Source organism: Cornus florida, unplaced genomic scaffold (assembly GCF_030987335.1).
Source record: "Cornus florida cultivar Cherokee Brave unplaced genomic scaffold, ASM3098733v1 CherokeeBrave_3.0.0_Hap2_Chr11, whole genome shotgun sequence".
NCBI classification, from domain to species: Eukaryota; Viridiplantae; Streptophyta; class Magnoliopsida; order Cornales; family Cornaceae; genus Cornus; species Cornus florida.
This window is the reverse complement of record NW_026775581.1, coordinates 108,737,286-108,752,382: the sequence shown is the minus strand read 5'-3', so window position 1 is coordinate 108,752,382 and position 15,097 is coordinate 108,737,286. Positions and strand designations below refer to the sequence as shown.

The 15,097-nt window shown below is 35.1% G+C and overlaps 1 protein-coding gene across 2 annotated transcripts; it reads right to left on the bottom strand.

The window, feature by feature from the left end:
* Positions 1-1,333: 1,333 nt before the first annotated feature.
* Positions 1,334-13,181, bottom strand: LOC132283865 (pleiotropic drug resistance protein 1-like). 2 transcript variants are annotated; one of them, XM_059785900.1, is made up of 24 exons: positions 12,505-13,181; positions 9,583-9,703; positions 9,381-9,469; positions 9,217-9,301; positions 8,931-9,090; positions 8,748-8,824; positions 8,371-8,424; positions 7,074-7,164; positions 6,666-6,967; positions 6,247-6,528; positions 5,844-6,160; positions 5,582-5,742; positions 5,387-5,490; positions 5,141-5,297; positions 4,938-5,063; positions 4,677-4,843; positions 4,233-4,565; positions 3,328-3,618; positions 3,150-3,233; positions 2,911-3,044; positions 2,567-2,794; positions 2,303-2,474; positions 1,967-2,221; positions 1,334-1,858 (listed from the first exon to the last, which is right to left on the bottom strand). In XM_059785900.1, exons 1-24 carry the CDS (start codon positions 12,840-12,842, stop codon positions 1,589-1,591), a joined length of 4,398 nt encoding a protein of 1,465 aa, XP_059641883.1. In that variant the 5' UTR covers positions 12,843-13,181; the 3' UTR covers positions 1,334-1,588. The 2 variants fall into 2 exon arrangements, with proteins under 2 accessions (XP_059641883.1, XP_059641884.1); XM_059785901.1 differs by having other exon boundaries at positions 4,677-4,840; positions 12,505-13,180.
* Between the last annotated feature and the right edge of the window lie 1,916 nt (positions 13,182-15,097).

Sequence of the window (15,097 nt, the reverse complement as noted above, 5' to 3'; positions counted from 1 at the left end):
TTCCAATAATTTATAAAAATTCATCCTACATCCTAATTTTTCAAATCTTCCACCATTGCGGCGTGATGAGAAACATAACTCTAAATCTGAATTTGGCCATATATTTTCAATTGTTATTTCCTCGAATAAGATAAGGAAGGGGACTTAATTCGAATGATATGATATCTCTTTTTCAAGTTGGAATAATGTTTGATGGAAGAAAATTATAATGTTTGTGTAGAAGAATGGCAGAGAGAGGTAGGTTGAATTTGGGGGTTGGGAGGTAGATATGGGTGTAGAGGAAGGTGGGTATTATATTAATGTTTGGAGTAGCGCTAAACATAGTCGCGTAATATTTGATTGGTTGAAAAATCTAATTATAGAAGATGTAATTAATGTCACTTTCTTTTTTTTTTTTAAACTATAAAACTTTAACATTTAAGACAAAATTATCCTTTTATATTTTTTGTTTTTGTATATCCTACTTGTATGTGTGTGTATATACTTACCTACCTTATTCTTTTCTCTCGCTTTTTTTTCAATTGTTATTAACTATATATATACACACACACACATGCTCACTGTGTGAAAATTCTCCCTCTTCTTTAGATAAAGAGAGAGAAAAAATTATGTGATGTGAATTGATTGCTTCTTTCTTTTCTTTTTCTTTTTTTTCAATTCTTTCATTTTTTAGGAAACCATACTTCTCTTATTTCATATATTAACTAAAACTCAAATTTTATAATATTACTTCAATTAAAATTCAATCTCATACCATTATTTCAATTACGTAAAATCCACTAAAAAATCCATCAAGGTGGAACATATATATATATATATATATATATATATATATAAAAGACAAGTGAACAAAAAAAGAAAGAAAGTAAAGAACAAAGAAAAACTATATATATCCAATCAGGAGAGAAAGACAAAAAAAAATAAAGACAATTGTTAAAAAAAGAAGGTTATTAGGAATAAAGAAAGAGGAAATAATTTAAAAAGATAATTTGGTCTTAAGGTTGAAGTTTTATAATTCCAAAAAAATAGGAAAGAGACATTAATCACAACTTATTTTTTAACCAATCAAATACGCGATTGTGAATAGCACTCCTAATGTTTGATGGAAGAAAATTTTTAAAATTGCCTACTGTACCATGATTCTGCTGAGCACTTGACCAGAGGGCACCTTAAGACAATTTGGGAGAAAGAATGACCTCTTCTACTTTTTCACTTTCTTCAAATATGTTCTGTGGAATTTTCTTTGGAGAAAATAAAGTTCCAAAGGACCACTCAGAAATTAAAGTATCTTTTTCAAGACACGAAAATGAATTTGACAATCAAACAACAGAAATTATAAACAAGTCATCGCAACTGACAACATGAATATGATGATTAAATAAGAATGTAGGCAAAAATAAATGGAACAACTTCACAAATATGTCGAAAAATAAATGAAACAACTTCACAAATATGTCGATTAAATAAGCACACTGCTATTAAAGTGCTTATAATATTCTCAAACATCCTATACACAAAAATTAGAACCACTTCTTCAAGATGATCATATCAGAATGCTGAGAGGAAGTGACTGATTTGGAGTAATTCCTTATCGTCGTTGGAAATTGAACGCCTTAATGGCTAAAGCAAAGATGAAAGCGAAAAGAACTGCAAGACCAACTATCACGCCCGCTACTGCACCTAAGAAGTCATGTTTGAATCCGTAGTATCTATCCAAGTATTGTTCCACTGTTTCTAATTCAACTGTGCCTGTATCGATTGGATCCTTTATATCTCCAAACTGCGACGCAACCAATCCATACAAGGTCCAAGCAACGGGACATGCCCAATAGTACCATCTCCACCATATAGGAATCCTCTGTTATTGGCAAGGAAAATGAGACTAGTTAGTGTCTTGTTCTCACTACTTGTATATTTATGTATCACAAAGAATATCACAAAGAAAAATGAGATTGCCAGAACTTACAGGTCGCGGGATTATAAACCCTGAAAAGAGGTTCCACAATCCATAAAATGCAGCAGCAATGATGGCAGCGACGTGTTGGTTTGGAGTTACAGCCACAGTCATCATGCCATAGTAGGTGAAGTACAATAGCGTGAAGTACATGAAGAACAAGTACCAAAAGAATTTGACAACTGTCCATTCAAATCCAATCATTGCATAAACTATAAGACCATATACCACAGCTTGTGAAAATATATAAGGAAGCTCAATAAGAACCTGCAAGGGAAGAAGAAACTTCATTAACAAACATGAGCATAAGTTTAATACATGCGTTTATGGCAAGAGAAATATTGTCACCTGAGCAAAGGCGTATGGTAATGCTGAGTACATTCCAGCAGCTCTTTCTCTGTAAAAGACTGTTCGTTCAACAGCCACCACTGGCTGCACCGATGAGGCATTTTGGATCCCTAGGAAGAGAACGGCAGCATACATAGAACCCATAGCATTGGTCAGATCTTGTGTCCTTGACCTGAAATGTACAACATTGAAATTAGATTAAAATGGAGATAAGAGGAGTTTGAAGTTGTAAAACCGAGTATCGATTCTCTATTTTTGGCTCACCTTTTGGATCCAAGGTCCCAGAAAATTGTCCCAAACATCAATGCTATGAAGGTTGTGAAGAGAAATCTCACTGCAGTATATGGTGGGTTGCGCCAGTATGACCAATGTTGTTTCCACAGGCAAGCCATACATTGGACGAAGAAAGGCTGTGAATATTGAGTGGGAAAATAAAGGTCCTTAGAACCAGGACGAGGGGTGCTTAATTCTTTGATCAGGGCTTTGTTCCTCCTGAAATGTGTAGTTCATACATCAGAAGAAGATCTAACCACGAATTTGATATGTATAAAAAGGCTATTCAAACTTTCTTCAAAAAGTAGCATCGTGCATATTTATATTAGCCAAACCTGTACAATTCTGAATTTTTGTAGACTTCCGTGAAATCGATCCCCAGAACTGTTTCCTGTGCTGAAGCAGTAACTTCCAACATCCAAGTTGCTGGATTATAACCATCTTTAATTTTACTTACTCCCTCAACTCCCTAATTAAAGAGTATGTCACTTGTCAGCAAGTTACTTATAAACAATTAGGGCTATTAGTTTAATGTATTACTGCTTGCAGTTACGGATTCTTCATTTCATCTCACCTCAAAGTACTTGATTAGATGGCGAGAATGGTGACCCAATGGCCCCACATATATCTCTTGTCCTCCTCGCTTCATTAGGAAAAGCTGAAATCCAATGATTTATATTTCAATAGCAGCTTATAAATTGAAGGAAATTCATAGCGAATGCTAACTGTTATAGTAAAGTAACAGTTCTTACCTCATCAAAGGCTTCAAATATGTCAATGCTTGGCTGATGGATGGTGCATACAACTGTTCTTCCCGTGTCTACAGTGTTCCTGACTGTTCTCATCACAATTGCAGCAGCTCTTGCATCCAGCCCTGATGTTGGCTCATCCATAAATATTATGGAGGGGTTTGCCACCAGCTCAACTGCGATGGTTAGTCTCTTGCGCTGCTCGGTTGACAGACCATTCACACCTGGCAAACCAACTAGTGCTCCCTTTAATGGGGCTAGTTCCACAAGTTCCATGACCTCGTCTACGAACATCTGCAAAAATTGTTACGATTAGATTTACATGAGTGATTTTTTGTTCATCCATTCTTCACAACCTGGAACTTTTGCAAGGTTATTGATTGGCGCTTTTAGGATGAAATCAAGAGATGACTGCTCCTGATAATGTTTCAGTGACATAAGAAACATATTTTGTAAATTTTTTTTTTTTTTTAAAAAAAATGAAAAGAAAAGAAGGCACCTTCAGTGCAACTTAACTGCTAAAAGATTTGAGCAATTTTTAGCATGAATTTTTATTTCTTCATTTTCTTAGATTATGAGTGATTCAGTAAGTAAATGGATGGCTTTAGCAACATCATATGTGGTAATTGAGAAAAGATACTGTCAGTTCATCAACTGGTACACCAACGAAAATGCTCCAACGCTCAGTAATGCCCACGATTTCTTAAACTTTGATCACTAGTGGACAGGCAAAGCAGACAAAAAGTCCAAATTAATTTTTTTTAGTATAGAGCAGCAGAAGTTGCACGAGTTGGCAGGACTTGGGGTTAAATTCAAGTTTATTTTCGACCAACATTAGACTTCTGACTTATTTTTAAATTCAAATATCAAACAAATCTCAAAATAGAAAATTCTTCAGATATGCCAACCTTTCTTGTTTCAGAATTGACATCTGTAGATAACCGCAGCCAAGCTGAGTAAATCAATGACTCATGGATAGTAACATGAGGAGAGTGAATGTCGTTTTGCTCGCAGTACCCAGAAATCCGAGCGAATGTCTCTTGTCTTTTTGGATGCCCAGAAATTGTAATATTTCCATCAATGTATCCGCCAGTTTTCCTGCCAGCCAGCACATCCATCAGAGTTGTTTTACCGGCACCACTAACACCCATTAGTGCTGTGAGAACCCCAGGCCTGAAAGCTCCACTAACATTGTTTAGAAGCACCAATTTGTCTTCAGGGGCACCCTGATTTTTCATTTCCTGCAAATCACATTTAAGCAATTAGTGTCATGTTTTTTTTGGCTGTTTTTATAAGAAAAAGTAAATATCTCAAGTAATAACATACAACACGTCAGTTAAGCTTTTAGTTACCTGTGGCATGTCGACAGAGTATTTGATTTCATCAAAGGTGATGGAAAGTTGTTCGAATGGAAGGATCATTCCTCTTTTTCTGTTCTGATTGGCCTCGACAATGGCATCAGTCGTCCGGGATGAGGAGCCAGATGAGATACTTCTCCTCCTAATTTGATCTCTCTCTGCTTTTAATTCAAATCTTATTAGAACATAAATAATATAGATTTCAGAGTATGAATAGCATAAAGTAAAACAATCTTAACATAAAAGCCTCATCACCTTCAGATGCAGTTCGGCCAACAGAGATGTTCCCTCGGGATGATAACTGAATGGCTCGTCTGCTTTGATCACCTTCAGCATTGCTTTGATCTTCGTCTGGTATAACAGCTTGAGGCTTCTCAAAAGCTGCACAATTTTAAAATATGCTGTTAGTGAACTCACAGCTTTAAAAGTCTTGAAGCGCAAAAGTAGAAATCACTTACGGTCTAGATAAGCAAGAGCCAGAGCGAAACAGAAGTTTAATAACACGACAAATCCAAACAATGCCCCTGCTCCGAGCCAGTACCAGTATGCATCAGGAAAGAACCCTCGAGACTTCATAACCGTGACTCCTAGTGTCTCTGTAGCATTTGGGAGCATCTTTGACATGGAAGTTCAAACATCAGCTTATTTCGATCGAGACACAAGCATAAATTGAGCTTGCAAGGACAGAATATGCATAAACTTACCTTTTTCCAACTATTGCCACGGAATTCATTTACTAAAATTGCATTCTGCCCATACATCAATGGTGACATCCAATAACCCCATATCCACCAACCCTTCACATCATCTATCGCATCAAATAAAGTAGAGAGAAGCATTATCCAATGTTTCAAGTATGAAAATAAATTGTTCTAAAATCTAATTTTCGAATTTTATACCTCTTGATAGGATAAAGCCACCCAGTGCAAAAAGTGTGAGCAATGCAAATGTTCCAAATGTATTTGCCACAATCATGTTCCTGCCTGTTGCCGCAATAGTTCGGAACAATCCAGAAGCTGTCTGACTGATAAGTAAGAGGAGCAGGTACTGTTTAAACAATCTGCATAGAGGACATTAGAATTTTTATCATTTGGAGCAAAATAAACTTGTAAAACAAATCTAACAAGTTTTTGAGATATTCTTTTTCTCTTAGATTCTTACCTGCTAACATTTGGATCATACCCGATGACATAGTAAGTTATAAACACCCAAACAGCAACCTCTATGAATGTAATGGGGATCTTGAGGATCCATGTGGGAAGAGCATATGCCCATGGGGGATAAAAGAGAAGGTCCCTTTGCTTGTAGAAGATAGGAAGCTTCGCAATAGTCATGGCAAGCTCTGAAAATCCATTAAACATAACCATAATAACAGTAAAAAACATAGCACCAAGGTAAATCCCTCCATCAGTTACACTATCCTTGTGCATCTCAGTTCGAAAGAAGACTGTCATTGCAATAAATGCCATCATAGTAAGCTACAGGGAGAAATAAAAGTTCTTGTTAGTATTTACACACAAAAAATTGAGACCAAAATCATAAATTTATATGTAGCAATACTTACTTGTGTGATCTTGAATATATAGACAAATGAGTTTCTCTTCATCAACAAGTATTCTCTTGAGCTGCACGCTTTCAGGAGCTCTTTCTTGCTAACACCATACTTACTAGTTGTCAAAGAAGCTGGGTGGCTTTTGGTCTTGTCAAATGGGGTCGCAAGCTCATCTCCTACTTTCCGTCCAACATGGAATGACTGGAATGCCTCAGCAAATTCACGGTCTGTTATAAAACTGTAAGGTTCATCTTTGCGTGCCCAATACTGCTGCTGATCTTTCTTTGATGTCACCTGTGACAAATTTATTTTTGGTAAGACTAGAAATGAGACTCAAAACACATATAAGATTCATCTGTGATTTTTTTTCCATTTTAAGAAGAAAACAATCATAACAAAACAGAAACGAATTAAGATGGATGAACACTTACTTCTTGCAAGAAGTCAGCTACGCCTTTCCTCTCGGGGCATTTGAAACCCATGGATTCAAAAAACTCGAGCACTTCCTCACGGGGACCTTGATAGACAATGTGGCCAGCAGATAGGAGAATAATGTCATCAAACAGATCATAAGTCTCAGGTGCTGGCTGCAGGAGAGAGATGAGAGCAGTTCCTTTGAGAATGTGAACATATTGCCTGAGTGACTTCACAATTTGGAAAGTTGTCGAACTGTCCAAACCCGTAGAAATCTCATCCATGAAAAGTGCCTTTGCTGGTCCAACCAGCATCTCACCTATATAATGTATTAGTAGGAAATTTTTGTGACATTAAACTCAAAGAAAAATGAAAGTAAATAAAAACTTCTTCGCTGATTTTTTTAAAAAAATTGAGTTGTTTACCAGTTGTAACACGCTTCCTCTGTCCTCCAGAGATACCCCTTAACATTTCATCTCCAACTAGGGTATCTGCACAGACTTCAAGTCCCAAAACCTGTATTTTAAGAGGAAATGAGTTGAATTAATTTTCTGCATGTTATGTAACCTTTAGAATATACACACACACACACACACACACACACACACACATTGTAAAGCATAAAACGGAAGCGAAGAGATAAATAAAACAAGTAAAACACAAAGATATTACGTGGTTCAGCCACTAGGCCTACATCCATGGCACAAAGAGCCCAAAGGGCTACATCACGATTATAATACTCTCTCAATTCATATACAATACAATGGTGGAGACCCTTTATATAGGAAAAGAAATTATGAGAACGGAAAGAATTAGAAAATAGGAAACAAGGAGGATTTTTCTCCACTGATTCCTCTATAACACCAAATCTTCAATAATAGGAAATAACATCAATTACTGAAAGATTTTCCTCCACTAATTTCTCCATTAAATCTTCAAAACTCCGCCTCAAGTTAGAGCATGAATGCCCAACTTGCCATCGAGATGAGGAGTAGCAACAAGTGTGAATGATGAAGAGAGAAGACGAAGAACAATGATACCGAACACACCAGCAGCACAAACAAGTCAAACAAAAATTACCGAAGACACGGCAAAGACGAAGACAATGCTACCGAACACACCGGCAACCCAAAAAGTCAAACAAAAATTGCCGGAGAGACAAACCGGCAGCCAAACAAATCAACACAAACTGCCGGAGACACGGCAAAGGCGAAGAATAGTACTACCGAACACACCGGCAGTCCAAGCAAGTCACAAATAGCACCGAGAAACCCTTAGCAACATTTCAGATGCTAAGGGAATACCCCAAAATAGGATCCGAACCTAGGAAGAGAAATTAGGCTTTGATACCATGTTGTAAAGCATAAAATAGAAGCGAAGAGATAAATAAAACAAGTAAAACACATAGATATTTCGTGGTTCAGCCACTATGGCCTACATCCACGGCACAAAGAGCCCAAAAGGCTACATCACTATTATAATACTCTCTCAATTCATATACAATACAATGGTGGAGACTCCTTTATATAGGAGAAGAAATAATGAGAATGGAAAGAATTAGAAAATAGGAAACAAGGAGGATTTTTCTCCACAGATTCCTCTATAACACCAAATCTTCAATAATAGGAAACAACATCAATTACTGAAAGATTTTCCTCCACTGATTGGTCCATTAAATCTTCAAATATATATATATATATATATATATTGTGGCTATATTACCTTTAGAGTATAATCTGTGACCACACTTGCCTCCTGCCCTTCTGTTGCTGCAGCCTGAATAAGCAGGAAAAAAGTATTATTTTATTTTATTTTTATTTTCTCAATAAGAAAAGCAAGTTTTATAAACTAAACTCTGGCATTGAAGGTTGATTCTAGTTGAGACTAAACTGAACATGTAATTGAAAAAAAAAGAAAAAAAAGAAAAAACAACTACCATGAAGGATGGAATGTAAAATTCACAGAGGGTGGAATCAGGCTGTAGAAACTCCATGTCAAATACTACCTAATATATAAATTAAAACACCCAGGGTTCTACTTGTATAAAAGCAAGTACCAGCATCGCTTACTTTCTTAAGAAATTTTCAAAGTATTCTTACCTTCATGTAGATATCGATATCAGGATCAGGCTTGATATTTGCTGCTTTCTCTCTTCTTGATAACTCGGCTAGCATGTCTGCATTTGTGTTCAAAAAGAATAATCAACACACCTAATCTTGCTAAAAATTGCAAGTCTACATTTAGATGCATAAAAGAAAAAACTGAACAATTTGTTCCCTAACCATATCGATCTCCAACCCCCTGGCATCTAGCAGAGAACGCCAAGGTTTCTCTCACAGTCATTTCTCCTATATGGAGATCATTTTGACTGATATAGGCTGCAGTTCTCTGGGGTACAAACTCATGCATGCCATGCCCATTGTATGTCACCCTTCCAGAAAACTAGTGTTGTTCAAAAGGACAAATGTCAGTTTCACATTGATAGTGATACTAGTAATTAGATGGAACCCAAGAATTGTGCACACATGAAAGAATTAATTGAAGCTGCAGTGATATTTCTTTAATTACCTGTAGTTCAGGATCAAGTTTTCCAGCTAAAGCTAACAACAGTGTGGTCTTTCCGGAACTAGGAGGACCTAAGAGTAATGTCATTCTGCAAAAACCACATTAACTATCAACATCAGAAGTGATTACCCAGACATTTCATGGATAGGGTCGAGCCCGGCTCTCACCTGCACGGCTTGATGATTCCGCTAACATCACGAAGGATAGATAGAGTCCTCTTTCTACTTGGAAGTATATGGAGATAGTTCACAAACCCCTTTTGGACATACAACAAAATTAGAATAAAGAACCACTTGGCAAATACAGAATTGAAAACAATTTAATCAGTAGAACAACAGCTAGTGATCCATGCATATGGCCTATTGTTACCTCCAGTATGTTAGCAATGAAGTTAATGAAAGTGGGCAAAGCTCTGCCTCCTGCATAAGCTTCTGCATCAACTTTTAGATGCTCAAATCTGACTTCAATTGTGGGCAAATCAAGTCCAACTCTGAGAAATCCCATGAAAAAGTAACAAAACTCATTTTTAAAATCCAGAATATTTGCATTTTGTTAATGAGTGACGGAGACAATAATTTAATTTATTTAGGAGCATATTCAACATGATAAAATATTTTTTCCCCCAACTAACATGACAAATAATAGTGCAACTATGCAACAAGACAACAAGCCAAAAATTAGAAGCGCAATAACGTTGCAGATTCAAAAAGTATGTCATAATTTAGAAAAAAGTTGCAATAAAGAAAAATTTAAAAACATAAATCACGGACGGTAAGTATCCATTTGGCAAACGTTTCTATTGTGCATATTCAATTACATATGAAGCAGAAGCAATACTATTTTGTTTAAATATGATTTATTTCGAAATAGAAACATGTTTGCTAACTGTTTGTACACAATGTTTCATTAAAAAAAAAAAATAGTAAATTAAAATGACCTCACAGAAGTTTGCCCTAATTACACATGGCATCAAATTGCTCCATTATAACACATACCCCAAAATTTGGCCAGTCAGAAAAATTGTTGCAGAGACCAAAATGCCTACCAACTAAGAGGAAAAGACGCTACTAACCTTAGATTGCCATCTAATTACAAACAAAAAGTATTATTTTCAGGTACGAAAATACCCTTCACTTTCATAACAATCCCAATAACAAGACCCAACACTTTCATGGTGGCTTCCATGATTCTTTCCTAATCTTCCTCTGGTTACTTAATTACCAAAGTAAAAATTGAAACTTTATGTATTGTATGAAAAATAGATCCACTGCAGATCCCTTCTCTCTTCCTCTCTTATCTCCCTCTCCACCCACCACCACCACCACCACCAAGTGCTAAATTAAGACTAAAAATCAGTCTCTGCAACCAAAATTTCACTCCATACCACTGATAACCTGCCATATACACACACTCTCCCCTCCTAATCTGGGTTTGTGCAAATCTAACATCGTAGTTTCTTCCTTACTAAGCAGACCAATTACCAACACCAAACAATAGCTGCGAAAAGCTCTCGCGGCGACGTGGTCTCCCTAATCTTCATTGTCCACTATTATTTTGACCAACAACAGTTTTAGAGAGAGAGAGAGGAGGCGTGTGTGTGTGGGGTAAAACGAGATGTGTGTACACACACATATATATATCAAAATATGTTGCCTTTCCATGTAAATCGCAATTCAGATATTCAGTTATGAAATTATGTGTTAATTTGTTCAAACCTATGTGGTGGTGTTATGCTTATTTGGGTAATGAAAATTCCAGAAATTTCTCTGTAACATATCAGCAAAAAACAACATGTGCAATAACAAGGGTGAGAGTAATAGACTAATACCAAGTACCTCCCAGACTGTGGAACTTACTGCTAGTTTGTTTACAGTGACATGCATGAAAACCTGCCTCAAATGTCAAAATACAACATTTTTTGTCTTCAAATATATAGAAAAATCAATAAAAGGATAGAGAAGTAACACTGGGTATATTCTGCCCAAATCTAATTGTCGGTAGAGGCAATAATAGGCTTGGAGAGGAGAGAGAGAAAGACGAACAGAGGGGAAGAAATAGAGGAGTTCAATGGTAGTGGAGGTGGAAGACGGTGGGGGTTGGTGGGGGTGGCGGCGATTGATAGTGGATATGAAAGCCAAAGAACTTAAGGAAGAAGAGAGAGGAGAGAGATGGTTGTGGCGGTGGCGGTGGCCATGGTGAGAGGTGGTGGTGGTGGTGGCGGCGGCGGCGGCGGCCATGGCGAGAGGGCAGCGTGGGTAAGGACCGTATTGTGGTGGAGACAACGGGTAATTTCCATACATTCAGATTTTTTTTTTTTTCTTTCTTTTCAGCAATAAAAAATGGGGATAAAATCACTTAACATTTAACTCAAGTTTGCCCCATCGCAGCTAATGCAGTGTATAATAAGGGCAAAAATATAATAGTTACCATATATTGCCTTTTTAAACAGGGTTGAATGCTTTCACACCTGCATATTTAAGTTTATAGCTCTCTAGGATTAAACCTCAGCTAAAATTATTATCACATTCTTATTCAATTTGGTTTAATTTGCTCTGACACGTTATATATTTCAATTATTCTAAACTGTTTTTTATATCATTACTCACCAAAACCTACGATGTTACATGGGTACAAATAAATAAATAAATAAATAATACATATTTAAGAAGTGAGCCAGGTGGTGTAATAACATGTGAGGAGTATAAAAGTCAAAGCAAATTAAGGGTAAAAATATACTTAAAATAATGGAGACCAAACGCTAATTTAAGCATCTTTAAAAAAAGTGTCAGAGCAAATTAAATTAAAGAGTGTCAGAGCAAATTAAATTAAAGATGATGGGTGCGATAGTAATTTTGGCTGAAGTTTAATTTAAGAGCAATAAATTAAAATCAGTAAAGTATCAGAGCATTTAACCCTTTTAAATAAATTTTTCTTATGATTATTTAACTACAATAACAAAAACAAGTGAAAACATGGTAACTATTTTTTTCCCTTAGTTCATTTATGTTTCTCAGTAACAAAAACACAACAAATATAGTTGTCAAACAAACTCTAAGTTTCTAAAATTGTAGTAATAATAAATGTAATGGACAAGAATACGTACAAAAAAAGAAAAAAAAAAAAAAACACAAAAAACACAGAAAAGACATACATCATGCATGACCCACTAAGAAGATATTTTAATAAGAGAAAAAGAAGAACAAAGAAAAATATCAAAAAGAAGACAAAAATGATGAAAAGATAAATGGAAAAAAAAAAATATTAATTAATTAAAATGAGGAGAAATCTTACGTATCAATTCGATTCTTGAGCTTCAACAAGAACTTCTCATTATCTTCGTCTGCAATTTTGATCAACCTCTCCAACAAATGCTTCCTTTCATTAAGTCCGAGATCGTTAATATCGACTTCATTGGCTGCACCTTGTGAACCCAATAGAAGTCCTTTCTTCAACCGATTGTAAGTGGGAAGTTTCTCGATGGCAGCCCATTTCAAAGCTTCTTCATCATCTTCTTCGCGCGAAGATCGCGAGAAAACTTCCACAGTACTGTTCCTCCATACTGACGAACTGTTTGCTCTCAAGCTTCCTCTCAAGCTATTGCTTGCTTTATAAATGTCACCACCATCCATCGGGACACAAATCCGACTCACAACACAAAATCAACAAATTTCCTTCAAGATTTAAGAGCCAAGACAAGTGAATTTCTACAAAAATTCAGATTTGGGTTTTTCTTTTTCTTCTCTCAGAAAAGAGAGAAGCTGATATATGTTTCTCTCTTGTGCATGTACCAAAGCTATATCTTATCCTTTTGTTAGACACTACTTCCAGTTTTTTTTTTGGCTACCTCAAAGACAAATTATATAGTATATATATATATATAGAGAGAGAGAGAGAGAGAGAGAGATGGGATACAGATGAAGAGAGGATTGGGTTTTTAATGCTTTTAGTGCCGGGCAAGTTGCATAATTAGAATAGACTCCCTTAAATGTCTCTACACTATTGGACTTGGAATTGGCAACCTTTTTTTGACACTTTGAAATTTCTTTGCAGCCTCCCGAAATTTTTGTTTACTAAGGCAATAATGGGCTTGAATTCAACACCCATCTTCTTTTTTTGTTATATAGTGTGATATGATTAAATTGCCCACATCCCATATTATATGACTATAATACTATATGGTTTGGTGTGACAAAAAATTTCCACTTCCCAACCGTCTTATATGGAGTACTGGAAGTTCGAGACTTCAATATGGTAATATATATATATATATATATGGTCAGAAGACTCAGAGCATAGGTCTCTTACACACGCGTAATCCCTGTACCTTGATCGGATCAAATAAGAAAAAAATACTTTAGATGATCGAGGAGATTCTTTCTCATTAGATTATCACCTTAAAATTTAGAATACAAAGTAAGAAACTTATATCTTATCTAATATTATTCCTAAGATGAGGTTGAGAATAGTAATAAAATTGTCCAAGTATGTTGCATCCTGAGTGTGGTGTGTGTAACTTGGAATACTTAAATTGACCTAATTCAGTTCAATTTAATTTTTTTTTTTTTTTTTTTATCTTAAATCATGTTATGTCTACATGTATTTTACTTTATTTTAAATTGATTTTTTTAAATATTTTCAATGTGTACCAAATATCAAAAATAAAAATAAAAAAAATTTATTGGATCAAGTTAGCCAGTAATCTTCCAAGTACTTATTATTCCTTCGGTTTCAAAATAAGTGTATAACTTTTTAAGACAATAATTTTTATTATTTTGTTGCATTAGTATATTACTAAATTTATTTTTAGTTGGTCCATACTGATGTAATGTTTTACTTCTTATAAGTTTAGTAATGTTATAAAAATAATAATATATTATCTTATCAAATGAAACACTTATTTTGAGATAAAAAAAAAAACAGACAATTATTTTTAAACTTTTCACTTTCTGCTTTAAAATAACAGAAGGTACCAACTTGTAAAATAATACAAAACATCTGATGGGTGGGAATGGAATTAATAAACTTTAAAAGGGTTCACATTATGGAAACTCAACCCGAAGTATCTTCTTCATGGACCGGGTCAGATATTTTATTTTTTATTATATAGTGTGATATGACTAAATTGCCCACATCCCATAGTATATGACTATATGGTATGGTATGACAAAAAATTTCCACTTTCCAACTGTCTTATACGGTGTTACTAGAAGGTCGAGACGTTAATATGGTAATATATATATATATATATTTATATTTATATATATAGTCAGAAGACTCAGAGCATAGGTCTCTTCTATATATACACACGTAATCCCTCTATCATGATCGGGTCAAATAAGAAAAATAACCTGAGATGATCGAGGCGGTTCTTTCTCATTAGATTATCACCTTAAAATTTAGAATAGAAGTACATGAATATAAGAAACTTATATCTTATCTAATATTATTTCTAAGATGCGGTTGAAAATCTAGTAATAAAATTGTCCAAGTATGTTGCAACCTGAGTATGGTGTGTGTGACTTGGAATACTTAAATTGACCTAATTCAGTTCAATTTAAATTTTTTTTTTTTTTATCTTAAATCATGTTATGTCTACCTGTATTTTACTTTATTTTAAAATGCTTTTTGTTATAGATATTTTCAATGTGTACCAAATAACAAAAATAAAAATAAAAAAAGTTTATTGTGTTAAGTTAGACGGTAACCGTCTAATTACTTATTATTCCTTCCGTTTCAAAATAAATGTATAATTTTTTTGATTGAAATTGATGCTGAGGTGTGGAGTCGTCGATAGCATGTTTGTAGCCTAGGGGGGCCCGAAGGAGACCTACCTAAGGGAGTTTCTGGTGTCAACCAAACAAAAAAATAAATAAATAAGTGTGTA